General features: G+C 43.3%; 1 protein-coding gene across 4 annotated transcripts in view; it reads left to right on the top strand.

The window, feature by feature from the left end:
• Positions 1–21583, top strand: part of CA10 (carbonic anhydrase 10) — a 556725-nt gene that overhangs the window by 524665 nt on the left and 10477 nt on the right. For all 4 annotated transcript variants that reach the window (XM_010372201.1, XM_010372200.1, XM_010372202.2 and 1 more), the window contains 2 exons: positions 11026–11121; positions 15486–15558. In XM_010372201.1, the coding sequence (XP_010370503.1) occupies positions 11026–11121; positions 15486–15558 (169 nt within the window). The remainder of the gene's footprint in view (positions 1–11025; positions 11122–15485; positions 15559–21583) is intronic.

Below are 21583 nucleotides of genomic sequence, written 5' to 3'. Positions count from 1 at the left end.
ATCACATTGCAAGATTTCTCCAGCATTGATTTACCCTTAACTCCTGATATGAGCCCTACTTGATTGTAATAAATTATTTTTAATGCTTTTTCCACTAGGTAGTATTAATTTTGGCTTTTTGCATATGTGATTGTAAGAGGCATTGGCCTATTTTCCCCTCAAATGTCTGCTGAAATATACTTGTAAACCCATGTAGACCAACACTTTTTGTGGGTAGGAGATGACCAAAACTAATTCTTGCCTTTATTCAAATGAACTACATAACATTAAATCTCTACAATTAAAACAAAGCAAGCCTTTACTAATACTATTTATGTGGGCTCTGGAATGACTTAATAAATATTTAACAAAAATGCCCTGTACATACCAGTACAGTGGTTCTCATGGGACAAACTCTTCCACAGAAATGGCAATGATCCTAAAAGAGAAAAGGTATATAGTTTGAGATGTGTTCAGTATATCTATTTTCATAATACAAGAATACGAGCTACAGAAAGACAAGACTGGCAAAATCTTCTTGGTAGTCATCAGACAATAAGACAAAGTAAGATACAAACGTGAATAATATATGGACTCTCAAGAAATACAGTCCCAAAAATGTGTGAATGGCCTTTGTTGTCATCTATGGAACTTAACACGTCACTTCATTCTAGTGCCTCTCCCTTTATCGGAGCCCCAGCAGCCAGACATTTCTAGTAATAAGCATTGCAATTCCCATTTAATGAGGGTTTACTTTGTGCCAGGCACAGAATTTGAAGCCTCCTTTATCTCATGTACACCTGAGCTCCTTTACATGTTTTAGGCTTATTTAATCAGCATGATTCTTTGAGTGGTTATGTTGTCATCACAATTTTGCCTATGAAGAAATTGGAGTTCAGAGAGACCAAAAGACCCAGGAGTTGGAGCCAGAGCCAAACTCTCCTCATCCATGCCCTGTGTTGGGATGAGTTTGAAGTCATAGGAGCATGAGGAGGAAATAGGTTTAACTAAAATCAGCAAAGGTTTCAAAAGGTCCTGCAGACTTCACTTTTAATTCACGGATGGTGGCAGCCACTGCCTAGAAGTCACTTCTGGGAGGATCTGGACGTCTTTGCAGGAGGCTCATCCCACTCTGGCTTTCAGCAGCTTCTTTAATAAGAAGTGGAAGAAATACAGATGCTCTGGGGAAAGGATCATAGAAGAAAAGTTGGCTTCTAGAAGCAGCTATTTCAGAATGTTTCAGGAAAAAAAAAAAAAAAAAAAAAAAAAGCATCACGGGACTTCCCTGATTCTTTGTGTTATCTCATCTGTTTCTCTTATTTGCTTATACTCTGCCAAGTTCCTGAAAGACTGTGTCATTGATTATCTTGTTTCACTCTAATGACAATTCTTAGATGCATCCCTATATTATGGATTAAAAAAAAATAATCAGAGGGGCTAAGTAGCCCCAACTTACGTGGACAGAAGAGGTATCTGACTAGGCTCAAGGTCTTGCATTTTCCAGCATGATCCTGCACCCAAACATATCACTCTCCATTTGCGCAAACTCCTGTACAACTTGATGAAAAATGTGCTTTAAAATCCAAGTTTTCTTATCTTTGGGGGGAAAATAATTGCATTTCACTCTGGTTTTCTAGGTTGGTATGATAGCCAGACCACATTTGGGGATCTTCAGTCAATGAAACTATGGAAAATTCTTTTTATTTTTAGCCATAATTGCATTCCATATCCTACAATGCAGAAAATCTTATCACCAGGCAGACCCATGATAATTGCCAAACCTTAGGGTGAGAATGTGGTGCCTGGTAAACATCAAACCGTGGTCTTCTCTGCAGACTGTGTGTGCTCTTATGCATAAAGACAAACTTGTTAATGACTTTCTATAAATAAGTTCTAGCTTATAATTGTTGCAGCAACAGCTACTGAAATGTGATCTCCCCTCAAATACAGAACACCTTTCCTTTTCTCTTTACTTTCTTGTAGAAAGAAACTATTTGCATGCTCTAAAGTGAAATGAATAGTCACTGTCACTTTTTGTCTGTGTGACCTCAGAAGAGGTGTTTCACTTCTCTGTACCTTAATGTCTTCGCTTCACCTATTTTAGGAACAAATGTGGTAATATGGGTGAACTCTTTTAGGCTATAGAATATACAGCATTCATCTCTGAACTTCTGGGATCTGGCATAGGGTGGGCATTTTGGACCTATACATTGACTAGAATTCAGCTTATTTGAGTTGAATATGCCTTGAAAAGTTTAAAGGACTGTAGAAAGGTGACAATAGTAATCATCATCATTTAAAGGAAAGGGAGAGCTTAATGTTTAGGTTCTCTCAACATGTATTTTCCTTCTATCTGTGTAGAACACTTACTGGAAAATATATGTCCTGGAAGTTCTTTATTCATCTCCCAAATTAAAACTAGCAGGGGTCAGCAAACTACAGTCACAGACCAAATCTAGCCTACGCTGTGTTTCTGTACCTTTACTGGAACCCAGCCATGCCCATTCTTTTATATTTTGTCCATTACTGCTTTCATACTATAAAAGCAGAATTGAATAGTTGTGACAGGTACTATATAGTCAGCATAGATAAAAATATTTACTATCTGAATTTTTACAGGAAAAAGTCTGCTAACCTTTGGATTACAGTATGAGCCATTCAGAATGCATTTCTCTTTAAAAGTTCTCACCTCATTCAGTGTCTGGAACACAGTGAGTGCTCCCCAATAGGTGACATCTTCCTCAAGTTCCCTTGGGAGAACAGACTCAATGTCGGATCCACAAAGGAGACCTGCACATACCTAACCCCTATTTCTGCAGAAGCTGAAGGCTGTATTATCTATTGCTTGTATAATAAATATTGCATAACAACAACAATAATAGCTAATTATGGAATGCTTACTGCATGCCAGGCCCTGGGCTAAGTGCTTTTTTATATTCAGTTTTATAGAATCATCACATTATTATTACTATCCCTGTTACAGATGAGAAACTTGCTCACCTAATGGTACCCAGGGGTGAAAACAGGCTTTGCGACCCACACAGCCCAATGTGATACTCAGTGTCTTGTTTCCCATTAGAGACACCCTTTGGAATTCCAGACTTTCTTCAACCAGTTCAGCCAAGCGCATTGTTCTCTCTGTCCCTTGGGACATCGCACTTCATTGTACAATAGACAGCCTGCATTGCTTCATTCATTCATTTAACAATTATTTCTGCCTTGATACAGTTAATATGTACCAGGTATAGGGGATGTCACAGGGGCCAATAAGATAGAGCCCTTGCCTGGATGAAGTCTAAAGTCTAGTGAAAGAGGTGAGCATCATCAGTCACACAACAAATGTCAACATAAAACTGTGATATGTATTTTGAAAACTACAGAGTGCCATAAGAGTGGGTCATGGGGATCTCCCTCGACAGGTGACCCTTGAGCTGAGATACAAAGGAGTTCATAAGTAGGGGTCAAACAGTGAAGGGAGGGAAGGGAAGCATAAGAAACAGAATAAGCACATGTTCTAGGAAAAGAGAAAGCCCAGTATATAAGGGAGGCTGAAAGAAAGACACCAAGCAGAGCACAGAAAACAAGGAGACATGGTTGGAAAAGTCAGGGGTCCCAGATGTGCATTTTTATGTTACAGGCAAGGGGAAGCCACTGGCGTGTTTAAGCAGGGGTAAGGTGTTAGCATTGTCACTCTGAATGCCATGTGTGGTCTTCTGTTCCAAGGCTGCTCTTTTGCATTCACCAAAGGGCTTCTGCTAATGGAGCATCATGCTGAGAAAGGCAATCTAAGGTCTAAGAACATAGCCTGTTGCCCTCCTGAGGCATGAGGGGTGCGTGAGCAACCCCCGGCATGCACTGGTGCATCACCTTGCTACCACAAAATGAAAACTCAGACCTGTGCAACTGAAGCTGCTCCAAGCTTAACCTATGACAAGTGTGGCTTGTGTCAACTTGGAAGCCTGCTTGCAGCAGGTCTGCTTATTTAACACAGAGGAGTACTTGTCTGTTAGCTTGAAAGCTGAGTTACTGGTCACCAAAGGCTAATGGTTTTCAGGCTTCCACTTCAATTAGGTGCACAGGAGAAGCTTTGCCTCTGGTCCTAAGAAAATTCTAGTGAAATTCTTCATTACCCTTAGGATGGAATCAAGACCCCCCCCTACCTTGGCCTGCCAGCTCTTCATGGTCTTCTCCTGCCTTCCAATACAATTTCTCCTCATACCACCCTCCCTTACTTAGGAGTTTCTCAATAAGCACATGTTGAATGATTGGATCTATGAATGACTGTATAATCATGGGCAAGACATAGCTCCTCTTTGATCCTCATTTTCTTCATTTTTAAAAGTAATGGGCTGAGAACTAAGGCCTTGGTTTTCTGTAAGACGCCTTCTAAGACTCTATGAGATGCAGAATTGGTATTCATTCAGCAAATGCTTGCCAACATCTCCTCTGAGCCAAATCCCATCACCAGGGATGTGATGATGGATATCCATGCCCTTGAGATGTTTACCCAAAAGTAGACACAGACACAAAGAGAATAGTTTCAAAATAGCATATGCTTGAGTATGAACTCAAATAGTCACAGAAACTGGGCACAATCCCAGCTCTGCCACTATCTCTCAGAGGCTTGGTGTCTCCATGACTCAAATGGAAATAATGGCACTAACTCATGGAAGTTTTCAAGAATTAAATGAGATGTTTCTGCTGCCATCATCTCTGGCACAAAGAGGTGCTCGACAAATGTTGGTGATGATCATCAACAAGTGGTGATGACTTTTTTTTTTCTTTTTGAGACGGAGTCTCGCTCTGTCACCCAGGCTGGAGTTTTCAGTGGCGTGATCTCAGCTCACTGCAAAGCTCTGCCTCCCAGGCTCACACCATTCTCCTGCCTCAGCCTCCCAAGTAGCTGGGACTACAGGCACCTGCCACCACGCCCGACTAATTTTTTGTATTTTTAGTAGAGATGGGATTTCACTGTGTTAGCCAGGATGGTCTTGATCTCCACGCCCGACTAATTTTTTGTATTTTTAGTAGAGAATGTGGTTTCACTGTGTTAGCCAGGGTGGTCTTGATCTCCTGACCTCGTGATCCACCCGACTCAGTCTCCCAAAGTGCTGGGATTACAGGCGTGAGCCACCGCGCCTAGCCGATGATGACTAACTTTGACAATGATGTTCAGCACCCATGTGACTGTACCAGGTGTCTATGGTTTACATCTGTTCTGATCACCCAGTACCCATGCCATTTTGGTTGCAAAATATTTTGAATTTTGATTAGAGTTCTCCAAACAGAATCAATAGGCTATATACACAGATATATAGGAGATTTATTGTGGAAATTGGCTCACAATTATGGAAGCCAAGAAGTCCCACAATATGCAGTCTGCAAGCTGGAGAACCAGGGGGTGCTGACTGTGTAATTCCCAATCCCAAACCATAGGGAGAGAGGTGATCGCTAGTATAAGTCCCAGATCTAAAATCTGGAGACGCAAGAACCAGGAGCTCTGATGTCCAGGGGCAAAAAAGAGGGATGTCCCAGCTCAAGGAAAGAGAGATAATCCTCCACCTTTTTATTCTATTCATACCTGCAATAGATTGGATGTTGCCCACCCCCACTGATAAGGCCAGATCTTCTTTACTCAGCCTACTGATTCAAATGCTAATATCTTCTAGAAGCACCTTCACAGGCACACCCAGAAATAATGTTTTTCCTGCTCTCTGGGCATCCCTTTGCCCCGTCAAGTTGCCCATATAAAATTGCCCATATAAAATTAACCATCACAAACTTGCCTCCTGGATGAGAGCACCATGAGAGCAGAGAGGAGCTACACTTGGTGCTCAGAGACAGTATTTCATGGAAGGTGTCCTGGAGAAGATGAGAAACAAAGAGAATAGTTGCAAAATAGCATGTGCTTGGATGTGAACTCAAATAGTCATAGGAACTGGGCACAAACCCAGCTGAACTATGAGGTAAGGAAGGGTAAAAGCAAGGCTTCCTCAGACCCCACTTTGCCCTCCTCTACACCAGAGAGATCTTTCAAAAATGCACATCAGATCAATTGGTTTCTTCTTTAACACCTGTTACTTCCTATTGTGTTCAGAATAAAATCAAAGCTCCTCACCATGATCTACAAAGCCTTGCATGAACTGATCCCATCTTGAGCCACCTTCATCCCTTCCCAGCCATTCCTAGCTGCTTGTCCCTGTCTCAGGCTCTTTGCATTGGCCATGCTCTCTACAAGTGATATGCCTCCCTCTGATCTTCCCATACCTGGCTCATCGTCATCAGAATTTGGCTCAAATGTTAGCCTACCCAAAGGTTTTCACCAACCATACTACAGAATGTTGCTCCCACTTCTGCATCCCTGCCCCCATTCTTTCCATTATTGCCTTTCACTTTGTAAGTCCAAATCTTGTTTTGTTTCCTTCAAAGCTATCTTTGCCACCATCTGAAACTATCTCTAGGAGAACAAAGACCTTTTCGGTCTTATTCCAATTGACCTTAGCACATAGTTGGCCCTTAAAGATGTTTTGAACAAATGAATTCCAGGCCCATGTAAAGGATTGAGGTGAGGTGGCCTTTCTGAGATGAGAAGGCAAGGACAAGTCACATCAGATCATGGAGGACTTAGATATAGAGAATGCACTGGATCATGGCACCTGCCATGAGGGAGCATCATGACAAGACTGGTAATATTCTCCCTAGAAGACTGCCTGTCATTTATCAGTCTTGCCTTTCCAGGAAGCTTCTCTAGAAGGATACTTGCCTAAAACTAATTTAAAAAATCAAGATTATAAAATAATTTCCAGGAATCCCGGTTTAGCCCTTTCACATGGTAATTCCAACTAAACTAGCAGAAGCCCTCAAGGCATCTCTTTAATGAATGTCTTAGATTCTTGAATTTGGTGTTTAATTAGCATGTCATCATTAGCCCCCCGAAGAATTTGCTCTCATTGTCCCTGCAATCTTAGTCAAATCATGCACTTGCTCAGACAGTTGAACAATCACTTATTGATCATCTGTTTCACATCAGACACTCTGATTACTCTGCATAAGCCTTAAAATTGGGGCTCAGCTAAGGTATAGCTTAGGGCCCATCTAAGTTATTCAAAAATTCAGACTTTAAATGGTTGAGATTTAAAAGTGTTACCTATAAACGGCAAAAAGCAATCCACAGGCATCACTTTCAGAACCCATCTGCCAATCTGATACTCTGTCCCTAGCAGGATGTGATTTGCACATTGCCCAAATTCATGGTAGGAAAAGCAGTGAACCCCACTTTTCTCCAGACCCACCTGGACCCATGCATGCTGTGAGTGGTTAGTGGGTATTGGGTTGGCATTCTTGTGCCTGACTAGGGAAGAGCAAAGGCAACAGCTGCAGGAACTGTGATCACCACCAACAAAGACCTGGAAGGCAGTAGAAAGGAAGCAGCACTTTTTCGTGGTTAAGCCCTGCTGTTGGTGCATGATCTGGTACAGGTCCCAGGTTATCTTTGATGCCCAAACCATGTTCTTACAGCTGAGAACAAAAAACCTGGTGACTGTCAAGCTGTCTCCTGAGCTCTTCTGTTGCTCCTAGATGTTCTGTTGCCTGGGGAATCTCCTGGTGCCTCTTCAGCACACAAACATACACATTCTATAAATTGCAAAGGCCTATGGAGCACATGTCTGCCTTAATAGCCATCACCTGAAGTTAAACACCCCCCAACTCCCACCTCTATTTTCTCCTGGTTCCAATCTGCCTTCTTAAAGTCCATGCTGATTATCTCATTCCCCTGCTCAAAGCCTATCTATTGCTGACATTCCAGGGGTCCTATGATCCGGACTCAGCCTGTTTTCCAACATAGGTGATGCATGTGCTCCTTAACCCACCCACACTGAAGTAGAGAAGGGTAAACAGCCAGACAAAACAGGACTCTGCTCACCAGCCAACAGTATGGGCTATAGCAGCACTTCTGAAACTTTAGCGTGCATCCAAATCACTAGGAATTTGAGAAAATGCAGATCTTGATTCAGAAGACCTGGGATGGGGCTCCCGATTGTGCATTTCTAACAAGCTCCTAGATGCTGCGGCTGCTGCTGATCCCTAGAGCACACACTGAATAGCCGAGCTCTATGTCATCTTATTAACGTCTGACTGGGGGTCAGAAAGAAAATGCTCAAAACTCCTATTCAAAATAGCTTTATTTCTAGAATGTATTCACTATAAATTCACCAGTTTTGTAAAGCAAAAGATCAATTTCATATGGTTCAACGTAACACAATCGACAGTCCATCAACAACTGCTAATAGAAACCAAAGCTCCTGATATCAGAATCCTAGCCAACTCACCTTGGAACAGACAGGAGGCACGACTTCGGATCAAAGTTTTTAATGTGTTAACTTAAGCTTAAAGCACAGCACAGCCTCAGCCCTGTACTTGCCAGCTCCTTTCTTACAGTTCCTGGCTCCCGAAAGAATCCCACCCTATGGGGCAACCCATGGCCCAGGAGACTTCTTCCTGCCTTTTTCTGGCTTGCAAGCTGGACAGAAGGATCACTCCACTGGATTGCCTTTCACATCCCTGCTCTGGTGTTCAAAACATGCTGTAACTTCAAGGCGTGTCTGGAAGCACTGGCACATTCCCTGGCGGTTTTGTCGGTCACCTGTATCAGTGGGAAGAACTTAGCAGATGGCAGGGTGTGTTTTGTTCTCATTAGAAGCTTACTCAGCACTGGAAGGGAGGTGTGCTGAGTGTGTGAGAAACCCCTAGTCCCTGGTTCTTCCACCTGGCAACATTTCTCCACCTGCAGAAAGTCCTGGTTGTGTGGGGGTACAAGGGAGGGAGTATTACAAGTCCTGCAGAGGCAGAACAACCCCTGCCTGTGGTTGCTTTTCTGATGGCAGAGTAGCTACTGTAGAGTCATCCATCTTCATTGGCAAAACTACATAAGTGAAAAAGCAAAAAGCAAATAGGATATTTCAAGAGCAACAGTAATATGTGCTCTCTTCATGAGAAGTTCCACTACCGCTCAGGAAGCTCAGGATATTCTCAGATTCAAGGTACTGTCCATCTGATTAGGCATTGATGGGATATTAATGCTCATTGATTATGTTCCACTTGTTCTCAAGTCCAACCTCCCTCTAGCTGGTAAGCTTTTGATGAACACAAGTATCACCCCACATCAATTAAATCAGAATGTGAGAAGGCATAGACAGGCACAGGTGGGCTTTAAAAGCACCCAGGCGATCTGGATGCACAGTGAAGGTCACAAACCACTGGGTTAGATACGATTTATTTTTCTCAAAGTTCAAGGAAAAGCATCTTTTTTGATCATCACATTTGTCAACTTCTAAAACTTCACCTTTTTTAATGCAATACGAGATATTGGCAATAATGAGTACTCTCCTACACTTTCAGAGTCACAAATCACTTCTATGCACACCACCTTATTGGATTTTCAAATCAGCCTGTGGAAAATGCTAACACCATTACAGAAAGATATATGATGTGCTTGCTGTGGCATTGTTTATAAGAGACAAAAAAAATGGAAACAACCCGAAAGCCAGTGAGAAGATGTCTAAATATGTTATGGGCATTTGTGCAACTGAGAATGCTATAGTTATTAGGAAGACTTGGGGAGATCTATATGCATTGACTTAGAAAGATCGCTACAAACTACTTTTAAATTTTAAAAAATCAAGTTCAGAATCATAATTATGAATCGTCCCTTTCTATTTTTTAACACTTACTGTGGACTAGGGAATTTATTGTTTTTTATACCCTATGTGTGTTTGTGTGATTTATAAGCACAAAACAAGTAACCATAAGGATGTACACTAGACTGTTAATAGTTGTGTGTATGGCGTGGACTAGAATTAGAAAGAGGTGGTGGGGGGCATCACTTTTTTTACTTCTATATTTTAATTTGTTAAAAAATTATGCTTCCAGCTGGGCGCAGTGGCTCACACTGTAATCCCAGCACTTTGGAAGGCCAAAGCAGATGGATCACAAGGTCAGGAGATCGAGACCACCCTGGCTAACACGGTGAAATCCCGTGTCTACAAAAAATACAAAAAATTAGCCTGACATGGTGACATGCACCTGTAGTCCCAGCTACAGCTACATGGGAGGCTGAGGCAGGAGAATCACTTGAACCTGAGAGGCGGAGGTTGAAGTGAGCCGAGATCACGCCACTGCAGTCCAGCCTGGGTGACAGAGCGAGACTCCAACTCAAAAAAAAAAAAATTATGCTTCCATACTGTTAAGAAAAAACTATTTTAAAATCACAGCCCTGAGATGAATTGTAAGGACAGACCATCTTACGCATTTTTCAGAGGAAACAATTGATCCCAGTGATGTGAGGTAACATGATCATGTAGCTTAAAATTGCTGAAACATCTGTTTGAACATGTATGTATGCTTATGCACAATTTTTTAAAAAATTTTAAAAAAATAAGTAACAGGGAAAAGGCTCAACAGGTGGACTGATCCTTGTTGAATGAGGAGGAAATAAAGTCCTGCACAACCAGATGACCGGAGCAGGCTGATGCATCAGAAGCCTGATCCATCAGCTACTACTGCATCTTGCAGGCTAGCCAGTTTCATCCCAGGTCATGGCTGACTCAGGACCTAACAGTTCCCTGTTTGCCCCGAGGCTGCGAGGAAGATTTACTGGCTGCCAGTGGCAGCTGTTGGTGCAGCAGGGACACAACGTCCACCCCTACAGCGCAGTTCCGTTCCTAACAAGGAAAATTCACTTTACACGTGCTTTAGGGGAAATGTCCTGGGATGGAGCCAGAGCCAGATGGGCTCTGAGCTTATTAAAAGCATGCTTGTTACCAGAAAACATTTGCAAATATGTGTGGGTATTTGTGTGTGTGTGTGTGTGCATGCATTTTACACACACGCGCACACATATCCCTCTGAAATCCCTTCAATTAAGATTGTCTTCCAAATTGTTCCTCAATATACTTTGCAATTTACCCTTATGTAGGGGCAAGTGCTATGCCTCCTACCTTTTAATGTTGGATTATTGCTCTGATTCTTGTTTTTCCCTCCTGCCAGGTGCAGCTCATCCACTATAACCATGAGCTATATACAAATGTCACAGAAGCTGCGAAGAGTCCAAATGGATTGGTGGTAGTTTCTATATTTATAAAAGTAAGTCTCTTGCATTCCTTCATTCTTCTCACCATCCCCACCTCAATCAGAATACCAATTTATGGCCTCTATTGGAGTTAGAAATATTAAAAGGGGTGCTATCCATGCCTAAGAAAACTACGGGGTGGTGCCTTTTATATACATGAGATTTATGAAAAATGAGGTCCCCTGCAGTGAGATGCAAAAATGATGAGCTCCATTTCAAAGCATCTGGGCCTGAGGATTCAAGCAGCTTCTGTCCTAGAAAGAAAAAGGGGGCTGAATCCAGGAAGAGGCTTTGGGACCCACCTAATGTAGTCAAATCAGAAGGATGCAATACTAGAAGGGCAGGTGGCTCACTAATGCCCCACAGGATTAAAGTCCTGTTCACCATTCAGCTGCCCCTTATAAACACAGGGAGCAGCAAGATGTCTCTTCCCTCCAGGCACTGCACTAACTAGCTCCTTCCAGCTTCCTCACAATTGCTCTGAGCATCATCTTTCTGTCTCACTCTCCCATTCCTTCATAAGCATCCCTGGTAATAAGATTACCCACACTGACTTTATGACATTCTAAGGAAACTCCACATCTCCCTAACAGTCAACAATGACAACATAAAATCTCCAACCAAGCACATTCTAATTTGTTTAAAAAAACAAAAAAAAACAAATACCTTTAACATTTTAGCAGATGTAGAGAGAAGCAGGTATGCAAATTTTTTAATTAAAAAATTGCTTTTCTAATTAGAAAAATTTTTTAAAAAGCAATGTGTGGCAGTTCCAAACATTAGCAGTCACCCTGCTAGACCCTGGGGACGTTTTGGCCAGATCATTAGAGAAAGTGCCCCAATCACAACTGGGAATCTGATGAAGATCATCAATAGAAACCCAGCATTTGCCACCAGGGAATTTTAACAGGGCTGTCATGACGACATCATTATTACTCAAAAGAATGGGTACCTGGGGCACTACTCCCTCTCCCCACCCCCACAAAAGCATTACCCTGTGCAACAGGCACTTCACCCTCCCTGGTCATTCATGCTATGCCCCCTCCTAACTTCCTCACCCTCCCCTCGGTCAGATCATGGCAGACCTATGCAGTGGGCAGGGGCTCGACGGAGCATCTATGGCATGTTGCTATCCATGGCCACTAAGCTCAACCTCCTCTGGTTTGTCATTAGCAAAGAGAGGAAGGGACATTTGGCCAGGGAAGCATATTTTTAGGCTTTTATGCCTTTATGATACTCGACATGACATCTCAAAGGAAACTGGTCCCAGCACAGATCCTAATGGTATCTCCTGGCATCATCACAAACCCTGGAATGATAAACAGTAGATTTCTGAATGCCAGACACTATGATATGTATTTTACATCTATTTTAAAGTTTAGTAATAAACTCAGAGTTGGGCATTTGTGTTGTATCTTACAGATGAGTAAAATCATTCAGAAAACCTTTGGCATTTCACCCAAGTTCATGTCGCTTATCACAGCCCAGCCAGGAGAGGATCCAAGTCTTCCCTGACTTTAATACTCATGAAAGAATGGCTTACTCATTCTATCCCTTTCCAACAGAGCTGGGAGAAAGCAAGTGAGGGCAAGAAGGGAAAAAATGACATTTTAAAACCTTTTTCCCATGCTCCTCACAACCCCATGCTACTCATAAGCACAGGGCAAATTCCTGTATCTCTTAATGAAGCCCTGATTATGGCATTGATAACCAATTTGTACATTCAACCTGGGCCGCACTCACTGTGAAGCCTGTAGATATGTCACAATATTGTCATGTGTGTCCAGGAGCTCACCTCCCCCTATGGCTTTCCCAGCACAAATCCTGCCTGCCCCTGCAATTCCTGCCCTTTGGAGAGTGTCTCGGCCTTGGTCCTGACTTTGCCTCACGTGACTGAAAGCTTGAATCAGTGACTGTCATTCCGGAAGCACAGGCACATGACAGCTGACAGAGTGATGGATACACTGGGAAGCCAACAGCAAACTACTAGTGTGTTTCACAAGCTCCTACAGAAACGTTCATTCCTACCGAGCTCATGACTAGCAGTTGGGGTTAGCAGGTCCTGGTTGCTTGCCCACAGGTTGTTGAAAGGAACTTAGCCTGTAGACCCTGAGGCCAGTGAAGGGATAATGACTAGCTCCTGCATCTTCTCAGGTCAGTTTCCACTCCTAGGGATGAAGCGGTTCTTTCCCTGAGCAGACCTAAAGCTTTCTTGCTAGATCTCAAAATAAGCCACAACATTTCTGTCTTCCCTCCATATAATCAACTCCCAGAAAATCAACTCCCAGACAATCAACTCCACCATGAGTTATTTACACTGTGGCTGACCATTCACTCATCTCAAAACTCTGACGGAGCGTGGGGTACTACAGGCCAGCCCTCTGCTAGGCACTGGTACCCAGAAGTAAGACGAACAAAGCTCTTGGTCCCTAAGGGTTCACAGCTTCTTGTAGTTGTCCTCCCCTCCTTCTGAACTCTCTGCCCTTCCCTTCCCAGCAGGGTGGGCAGGAATGGGATATGACAAGCCCCACATCCTGGTAGTTTAGCCCTAGAGTTATCACCCTGGCTAAAAGCTGTGCCATAAAAAAAAGTTGGAGTTACTGTCTAAAAGGAGATACTTGCTTATCTGTTTTATTTATCTGTGTCCTCCACAAATCCCCCACCTTTGCTGTGACCACGGGGAACTGAGATTTGGCTGTAATTGCTGCTCAATCACACACCATTAACTTCCCACTTAAGCTCACTTATACCAAGTACATATTTTATCCTCTCACCCACGCAGCCAACACACTAGAGCCCACAAATCATCTGTGTGCACTTTGGAAATGTTTCAATTATTTTTAATCAGCTCAAAACAGTCTGGTCCCAACATAAGGGCTGCCCAGACTCACCAGGTACCAGGAGCTCAAGGCACCCAGGGAGCAAGGTACATAACAGATCCCTTACCTGCCATGACAATATATTCCTAGCCATCTTTCTTTCATGGGGTGCATCAGCACCAGGAGCAGGCTTCAAGCTATCTTTTAAATGACTGAAGAGGATGTCAAAGTAGATGTTGAATATAGCACTGAGGGGAGCAACAGTATTTAATTTGGGACTTTTTCTATTTAGGGGTGGACTTCTACCTCCATTGGGCATTGTCACTCACCAAGCTCCCTTTGGTGTGTGTCTCACCACAACACAGCCAGGAAACTGCAAAAAGAGAGACAGATGGAGGGAAAATAAACAGTCTGTGCTTTCTCCAAGCTAAAATTACCTGTTGCTTATCTAATAATAATAATCATCTGCTGCAATTTTTCCAACCCTCAGATAAATCAGATTTAAAATGTTGATGTGTCACAACATCCGATTAGCCGCTGAGGCATAAATTACAGAGCAGAGCTAAGCAAGGTAGGAGAGAAATGACTAGGATGAACAATGGTACCCCAGAAAAGGCTGAGTAAACAAATGTTAAGAAAACCCTTTTCTCATGTAGGGCCACCTCACAGTCTCATCAATGATGGTTCCCTACTGAAGCCCCTGAAAACCTGGTTTCTTCTCCCAAAGGAGGAATTTGAAGCTATAAGGGCATAGGCATAAAATGGAAATGGATCCCTGAACATCTGTACAATGTTTGGCCCATGATAGACCCTCTGCAAATATTTGTTGGATGGATGGATGGATGGATTGAATTACATGGCTTATGACGTACTCAATTCATGCAATAATGAGCAGTGATATACCAAGATCCTATACTACTTTTCAGTTTTTTTTCCCATTTCCTTATACCTCTATTCTGGGTACTCTTTATGTCTCACTCTCTACCTAGATGAATTTCCCCTTCCTAACATGCCAGTCCCTACCTTGATTAAAAGCCTGACATGATCTGGCCCCTGCCAATCTTTCTAGGATCACCTCCTCTCCTTCCCCACACTCTCAGCTCCAAGTACACTGAAGTCCTTGCATGAGCATGCCTAGTTCTCACTTCCCCGTGTCCATGTATGTACAGATTCTCTGTATGAAATGCTTTTCCTTGCCTTTCATCCCTTTTCACACTCTACCACCAGAACACTTTGTTAACTTCTACCCACCCTCCCAGACTCATGACTTAAATTCTCAGGTGGTGGCTGGTCTTCCTCCAACATCATTACACCAATGACTCAATCATGGCACTCTCCACACTATATGAGAGTGGTTTGTTCACTTACCTGTCTTCCTCTCTAGACTGGGCTGTCCTTGAGAGTAGGGACTCTGGCTTTGCTCTCTGAATTTCCAGCTGTCATTGTGTTTGGCTCATGGTAGGTACTCAGTAACTAGGAATGAATAAGTGAATGCCACGGGGAGATGTTTGTCCTGCAAGAGTGATGCCCAGTCATTAATATTTTCTTTTCTCCTCCAGGTTTCTGATTCATCAAATCCATTTCTTAATCGAATGCTCAACAGAGATACTATCACAAGAATAACATATAAAAGTAAGTTTGGTTCAATTTCCTCTACAGCAACTATTCTATAAAGGTTAGACCTGCCTGAAGGCAGGAAGCCAGAACTGATGATCTCTATGGGCCCTTTTCAGTTTCATGATCCTGCAATTCTGTAGAAAGTCACTCTGGAGAGTAGGGTTTCGCTAAGAAGTGGCTCATTTCAAGCAGAAGTCCCTAGGGTGCCTTTGTCATCCATGCCTAAGGCGATAATGATGATGATTATGGTGGTCATCTTTATCCCACAGATTGGTAATGAGCCAGGGGACTCTGCTGGCTGATACACTCCACCATGTCAGCTGGCCACAGTTGAGGCTTTGCCAATTATGGGATTGAGAAAGCACTCATCAGGTACTATGGATCCGATCACAACACTTACAGAAGTCCTCAGCTAGACCAGTTCTGTGTGTGGCTGAGTCTCCTTTCCAGGCAGAGACAGGATGGCATCTCTCTTTATCCACATGTGTGGCCCATGGATGTAGAGGACTTTGTCCAGTTTCCTTGGGTTTCCAGAGTGTTTTATCCCCCAACGCCTTACACAGAAGAGAGAACAGTGCAAAGTTGAAGGAGGAAGGAAAAAGATACTGCTGTCATCCCCAGCAATCCCAGAAGGTGCAGGATTTGGGAAAAGTTGGGTGAGATAGCACACACCCATAGATGAAAGAAATAATATGAGGGAAAAAAGATTGTCTCTACCTAATTAGGAGTGAGCAGGATACTGGGATTCAAGTCTTGGCTTTGTCCTTTATCAAGGAGTTTCCTCCCTTTGACTGTCATTCATCTTGTAAAGTAAAAAAGTTGAACTTCAAGTTTCTAAAGTCCTTCTAGGTCTGGGATTCTGAATCAAGCAATAGGTAAATAATGATTCTCACAAAAGTGAAAAACAGTTGGCAAACATCCCAGCACCCCACATCCCCTTGGTGTGCCCTTCACCAAGCCAGGAGCTCAGCTGTGTCTGCTGCTTCTATCTCCAGTGGCAATGTGAAAAATAAAAAATAAAAAAAAGAGTGTGTACAGATCTCATCTTGGACTGCCAAAGGAGAATGTGGAGAATCCTTCACTCAGCCGTTTACTCACTTATCCGACACACATTTCCTGCATGCCTTCCACATGACAGACACCAAGCGAGGCTCCAGGGATGGAAAGATGGCCCAGACAGCAGCCCTACAACTACCAGGTGCTCACCGCCAAGTCCCTCCCATCTGCAGAGGCTGGGAGGCTGGTAGGGCCGAGGAATGAACCTGGAGAATCCCACTCCACCTAGATATTTCCCAGAAGAATGAATTAAGTTGTCTCCAAGCATATTCTGCCTTTTCTCATTAGTATTCTTACGGAGTCCTCTCTAAGCACACACTTAGATTGCTCAGCTAAGGGAGATATTTCTGTCTTGTGTGTAAATAGCACATTTATAACTGCCCATAAAAGATTATTATTCTTTTAACTTTTTTGATTAAAAAAGCATGAAAATTAAATAAAATGTTTTCAAATAATCTTGGATTTGCAATTTAGAGACCGTGAAAATGCATGAAATCACACATTAAGCCCCAACACACAGTCTAACAGATTGCCAGTTGCAGAGTAAATCATTAGAGGGACTTTCCTCCCCACCCTACCACCCCGCCCCCAGCACTGGTCTGATTAATATTAAATGATGTGACTTGGGCCACCAAGGGAGGAGCAAGAGTGGGGAGGGAGTGGAAGGGGAGGCAGGGAAGAAGGGAAAGATGGATGGAAGGAAGGAAAGCAAGAAAGGGAGGGAGGGAAGGAAAAGCATTCCAAGTGTGGAGAGCCACATGCACAAAACCTGGAGGGTACTGAAGGCCAGCAAAGAGTTCCGAGGGAGGAACTCTGTCTTCATCAACTCTTCGTCTCAGTGCCTAAGACGAGGCACACCCAATAAGCACTGGTGATGGCCTGGGTGAATAGAAGGGTGAATGGCCTCTTTCAGGAGCTGTGATGGGGCAGAGGGAGTGGCAAGAAAGATGTTCTGGAGCCAGATCTTGAGCCATGTTAAGGTGTTTATGCAGAAGGCAGGCAGACATTTAAACACCCTTACCACCTCTGAAGACACATTCCTAGAAATACAAATAGAAGACAGCAGGAGCACCCCTGCTTCTGATCCCCATACTCTATACCTCTCAGGGCCCAGGGAAAAGAAAGGGAGCCAAAGCAAGATAGAGAGATCCTGGCCTGCATGGGGAACGGTAGTTGATTTAGGCCCCCTAATAACAGGAATTTTGAGCTCCTATAATCCAGCAGGGAGTAATGGAGGTGTCCTCTGTTGTGACCTTTGTCACATACCTGAAGGGAGCAGCAATGCAGGGATAATGATGGCCGATTCATGGGAATGACCTCAACACTGCTTTGCCCAGGACACTGTGGCAGAAAGGGATTGATTTGCACAGCAGAAAACCACAGCTCTCTTTTGTCCCTACGGCAGCCAGAAAGTTGGCCCAGTGGCAGGCAGGGGAGTCTGGAACAAGAGTCATTCACTAGAACACAGCCAGTGGGTGGGAAACACAAGACTGGAAGTCTCTCCCGAGGCTCTCCAAACAGGCAGCAGGTTAGGCCAGCACTGGCCCATAAATTCAGGTTATGATGAAGACAACTCAGGCGGCCCCATCAGGGTATCCTGCTTCTGTCCTCCTAAGTGTGCGAGAGACAGAAATCATCCCCCCACCCCACCATTTCTACTGTGCTACTGAGGGACACCTAACCTCCACCCCTGCCCTTTCTACTGCTGCTACCCAGAACTTCACACCAGCATAGCTTCAATTTGCTCTGCTCATTTAGATGCAGTAACCACTCTGCAAGGTGCTGAGCCACAGGATTATGGAGATGATGCTTACTGAGCACTTTCCACACACCAAGGTCTATGCTTTACATGCAGGCCCCTTACCTAGTGCTAATGAAGTCCTTCAGAGTGGTATGATTGCCATCCCCAGTTTACAGATGGGAAAAATCAAGGCTTCAAGAGGTGAAGTCATTTGACCAATGACACACATTTAATGGCTGTATCAGGCAGCAACTTCTGTGTAATAAACAAGCATTCAAATGATAAGCATTGATTTCTTATTGCTGCCTCTGTGGGTTGGTAGGGGTGGCTCTGCTTCCAGCTACAGGTCTGCAAGTGAGCTGAAGCAGCTCAGCTCCACGTGGCTCTCATTTTTCTGGGATCGAGATGATATCCAGGGCAAGCAGTTCTCATGGTAGAGGGAAGAAATAAGTGATGTGACTTAAGGCCTAGTCATAAAACTCACACATTCACTCTGTCCACTTCCACAAGCCAAAGCAAGCCATATGGCCAAGCTCAACATGAAAATCCTCCCAAGGAGATGAAGATGAGGAAGAAGTGAACATCTCCTGAAAAATACTCTATTATTTCATGGTGGAAGAGCAAGAATCCAAATACGGGTCTTCCTGGGTACTGTTTCCTCTGCTTTTCCTTCCTATCATGCTTTCTCCCTAAGGAGGAAGGAAAGCTTAGGTCCAGGGTCTTAAAACTAATTGCAATGAAGATACTTTCATATTCCATGAAACTTATCAGCATGTTTCTCTTAATTCCAACTTTGGTTCAGTTTGAAGAAGCATCTTTTTGCTGTTTGCATGTGCCTCCACTTGAAAGGGACATATACTAACCACAGAATTGATGGGAACTTTGGCAGTTCAAGTCCATCCTGACCTAAGCTCTCTCCAACTCCTGCCTGGCCCTGAACATGGTACCTTCAGTGGAAATCAGTCATTCAGAGGGACACAGTGACATTGCCATTATTGATATAGTCACCAGAGAAGGCACAGAGATTAATTCTAGAGGGGGTTGGTCTTCTGCAAATCTGCCCTTTGAAGGTCATTGTAACAAAAAGCCAATCTAGGAATTTAAGCAGAGTGACATAATCTGCTGACAAAAGGATCGCCTCAATGCTTGGTTGAGAATAGATTACAAGGGGTAGAGTCAACAATAGAAGAGGATTGCAGCAACCCAAATGATGAGACGATGGCACTCACCATGACCAGGCTGATGGGGATTGGCAGGGAGATGGTGAGAAATAATTGGGTGTATTTTAAAGAAAAAGCCAAGAGACCAGGCGCAGTGGCTCACACCTGTAATCCAAGCACTTTGGGAGGCCGAGGCAGGTGGATCACGAGGTCAGGAGTTCGAGACCAGCCTGACCCCATCAGGTCAGGTCAGGTCAGTAGAGATGGTGAGACCCCACCTCTACTAAAAATACAAAAAGTAGCTGGGCGTAGTGGCACGCGCCTATAATTCCAGCTACTTGGGAGGCTGAGACAGGAGAATCACTTGAACCTGGGAGGCAGAGGTTGCAGTGAGCTGAGATCGCACCATTGCACTCCAGCCTGGGCAACAAAGCAAGACTCTGTCTCAAAAAAAAAAAAAAAAGAAAAAAAAAAGCCAAGAAGTATACTGATATATCTGATAATATGTCTGATGTTTTATGTGGGAGAAAGAGGGGAGTGAGGGATGACTGTAAGGCTTTTAGCCTGAGCAACTGCAAGGAAGACATTTTCATCCACTGAGATGGGGAGACTGGATGAAGCATATTCGTGGGTGGAGAGGAAATCAGAAGTTTTGAACATGTTCAGCTTGAGATGTTTATAAGGTACCCAAGAAGAGGTGTGGAGTAGGCAGTTGGATATATGAGTCTAGATTTCAGGAGGGAGAACTGGAGATATAAATGTGGAAGACGTTGGCATCCAGATGGCGTTTAAACGTTGGTGAAATCCTGGGAGTAAGAATAAATAGAGAAGAGAGGCGGGACATGTCCTCACTTTTGAAAGAGCAACTCAAATCTCCATGACTTAGGATTGAAAATCACTTCTAAAGATATCTTTAAAATCCCACCCTGGAAGAGGCTCCCGCGTGGCTGCCTCATCGGCTCGCTGAGGTGGTGCAGGGAGCTGCTGCAGGCATGGAGGCAGTGGGGTGAAATCACAACATGGCAGCTGGAAGAGACACAGTCCATTTGCCCAGTTTGTAGGATTGGGCACAGAATGAATGACCAGGAAAAAAAGGGGAACTGTGCAAAATCATTCTTTTGAGCCAGTTAAAAAAAAAAAAAAAATCAATGCCAGGAAATTCATACAAGGAGTAAAGAGGGAGAATCTCGCCAAGAGGATTAGGGATTTTGGAAGCTAAATGTTATGCTGGTAAAGGCACCACACCCATAGGAGGCAGTGTGTTCTAGTGAAGAGAGATCTGGGCTCCTATCCTGGCTCTATCACTTCCTTTTGTTGCCTGACCTCAAGCAACCCTCTAAACACCTCCCCCATCTGTAAGAGGAGGATATTAATGCTGATGTTGAGATGCTTGGCGTGAGAATCAAACAAGGTAATGAGTCAAATGCCTGAACAATGAGCGGTATAAACTAGGTGTACAATGAACGTGTATTTCTAAGTTGTCCTAAGGTACGTGACTGTCAAATCCAGCTTCCTTCAGGGCAGGAGGCAGGTTGCTATGATGCCAAATAAAAATTATGTTGAAGGTAAATGCAATACAGGACACAGAGTCAACAGAATTTACTTACTTTAAATGAAACACCACTCCTGTGCTTGAATCCATGCAGTGGATGGTAATGATTTAATGAGATTCTACTACTTTCCTTGCAAGCTTAGATTTCATGTGTCTGAGTGAAACTTATAAAACACTCTAACTGGGACTGACAATGAAAAAAACCAGCCTGAACTAAATTTGGGCTGAATTTAGAAAGTCTTCTAAAGAAAATCCATTTTATTAAAGTCAAATTCCCCTTCAACAGATTGGAGGTTAAGACTGAAATCATGACATTGAAAAATAGATTTTCTGAATGGATTTTCTGGAGGAGATACTGATAATTTACTTGAGGTATTTTAATTTTTTAATGTAGTGTATTGGAATAATGCTAATATCCCTCATTTTTCTTGTGTTAATTAATTGGCATTAATTAACAGAATCCCAATTAAATAAAAGGTAGTATTCTTATTTTATTATCTACCCGATTTCATTAAGCCAGCATTATTTTTT

Source organism: Rhinopithecus roxellana, chromosome 19, assembly GCF_007565055.1.
Source record: "Rhinopithecus roxellana isolate Shanxi Qingling chromosome 19, ASM756505v1, whole genome shotgun sequence".
NCBI classification, from domain to species: Eukaryota; Metazoa; Chordata; class Mammalia; order Primates; family Cercopithecidae; genus Rhinopithecus; species Rhinopithecus roxellana.
Note: the sequence above shows the minus strand (reverse complement) of the source record. Positions and strands in the feature narration are given on the sequence as shown.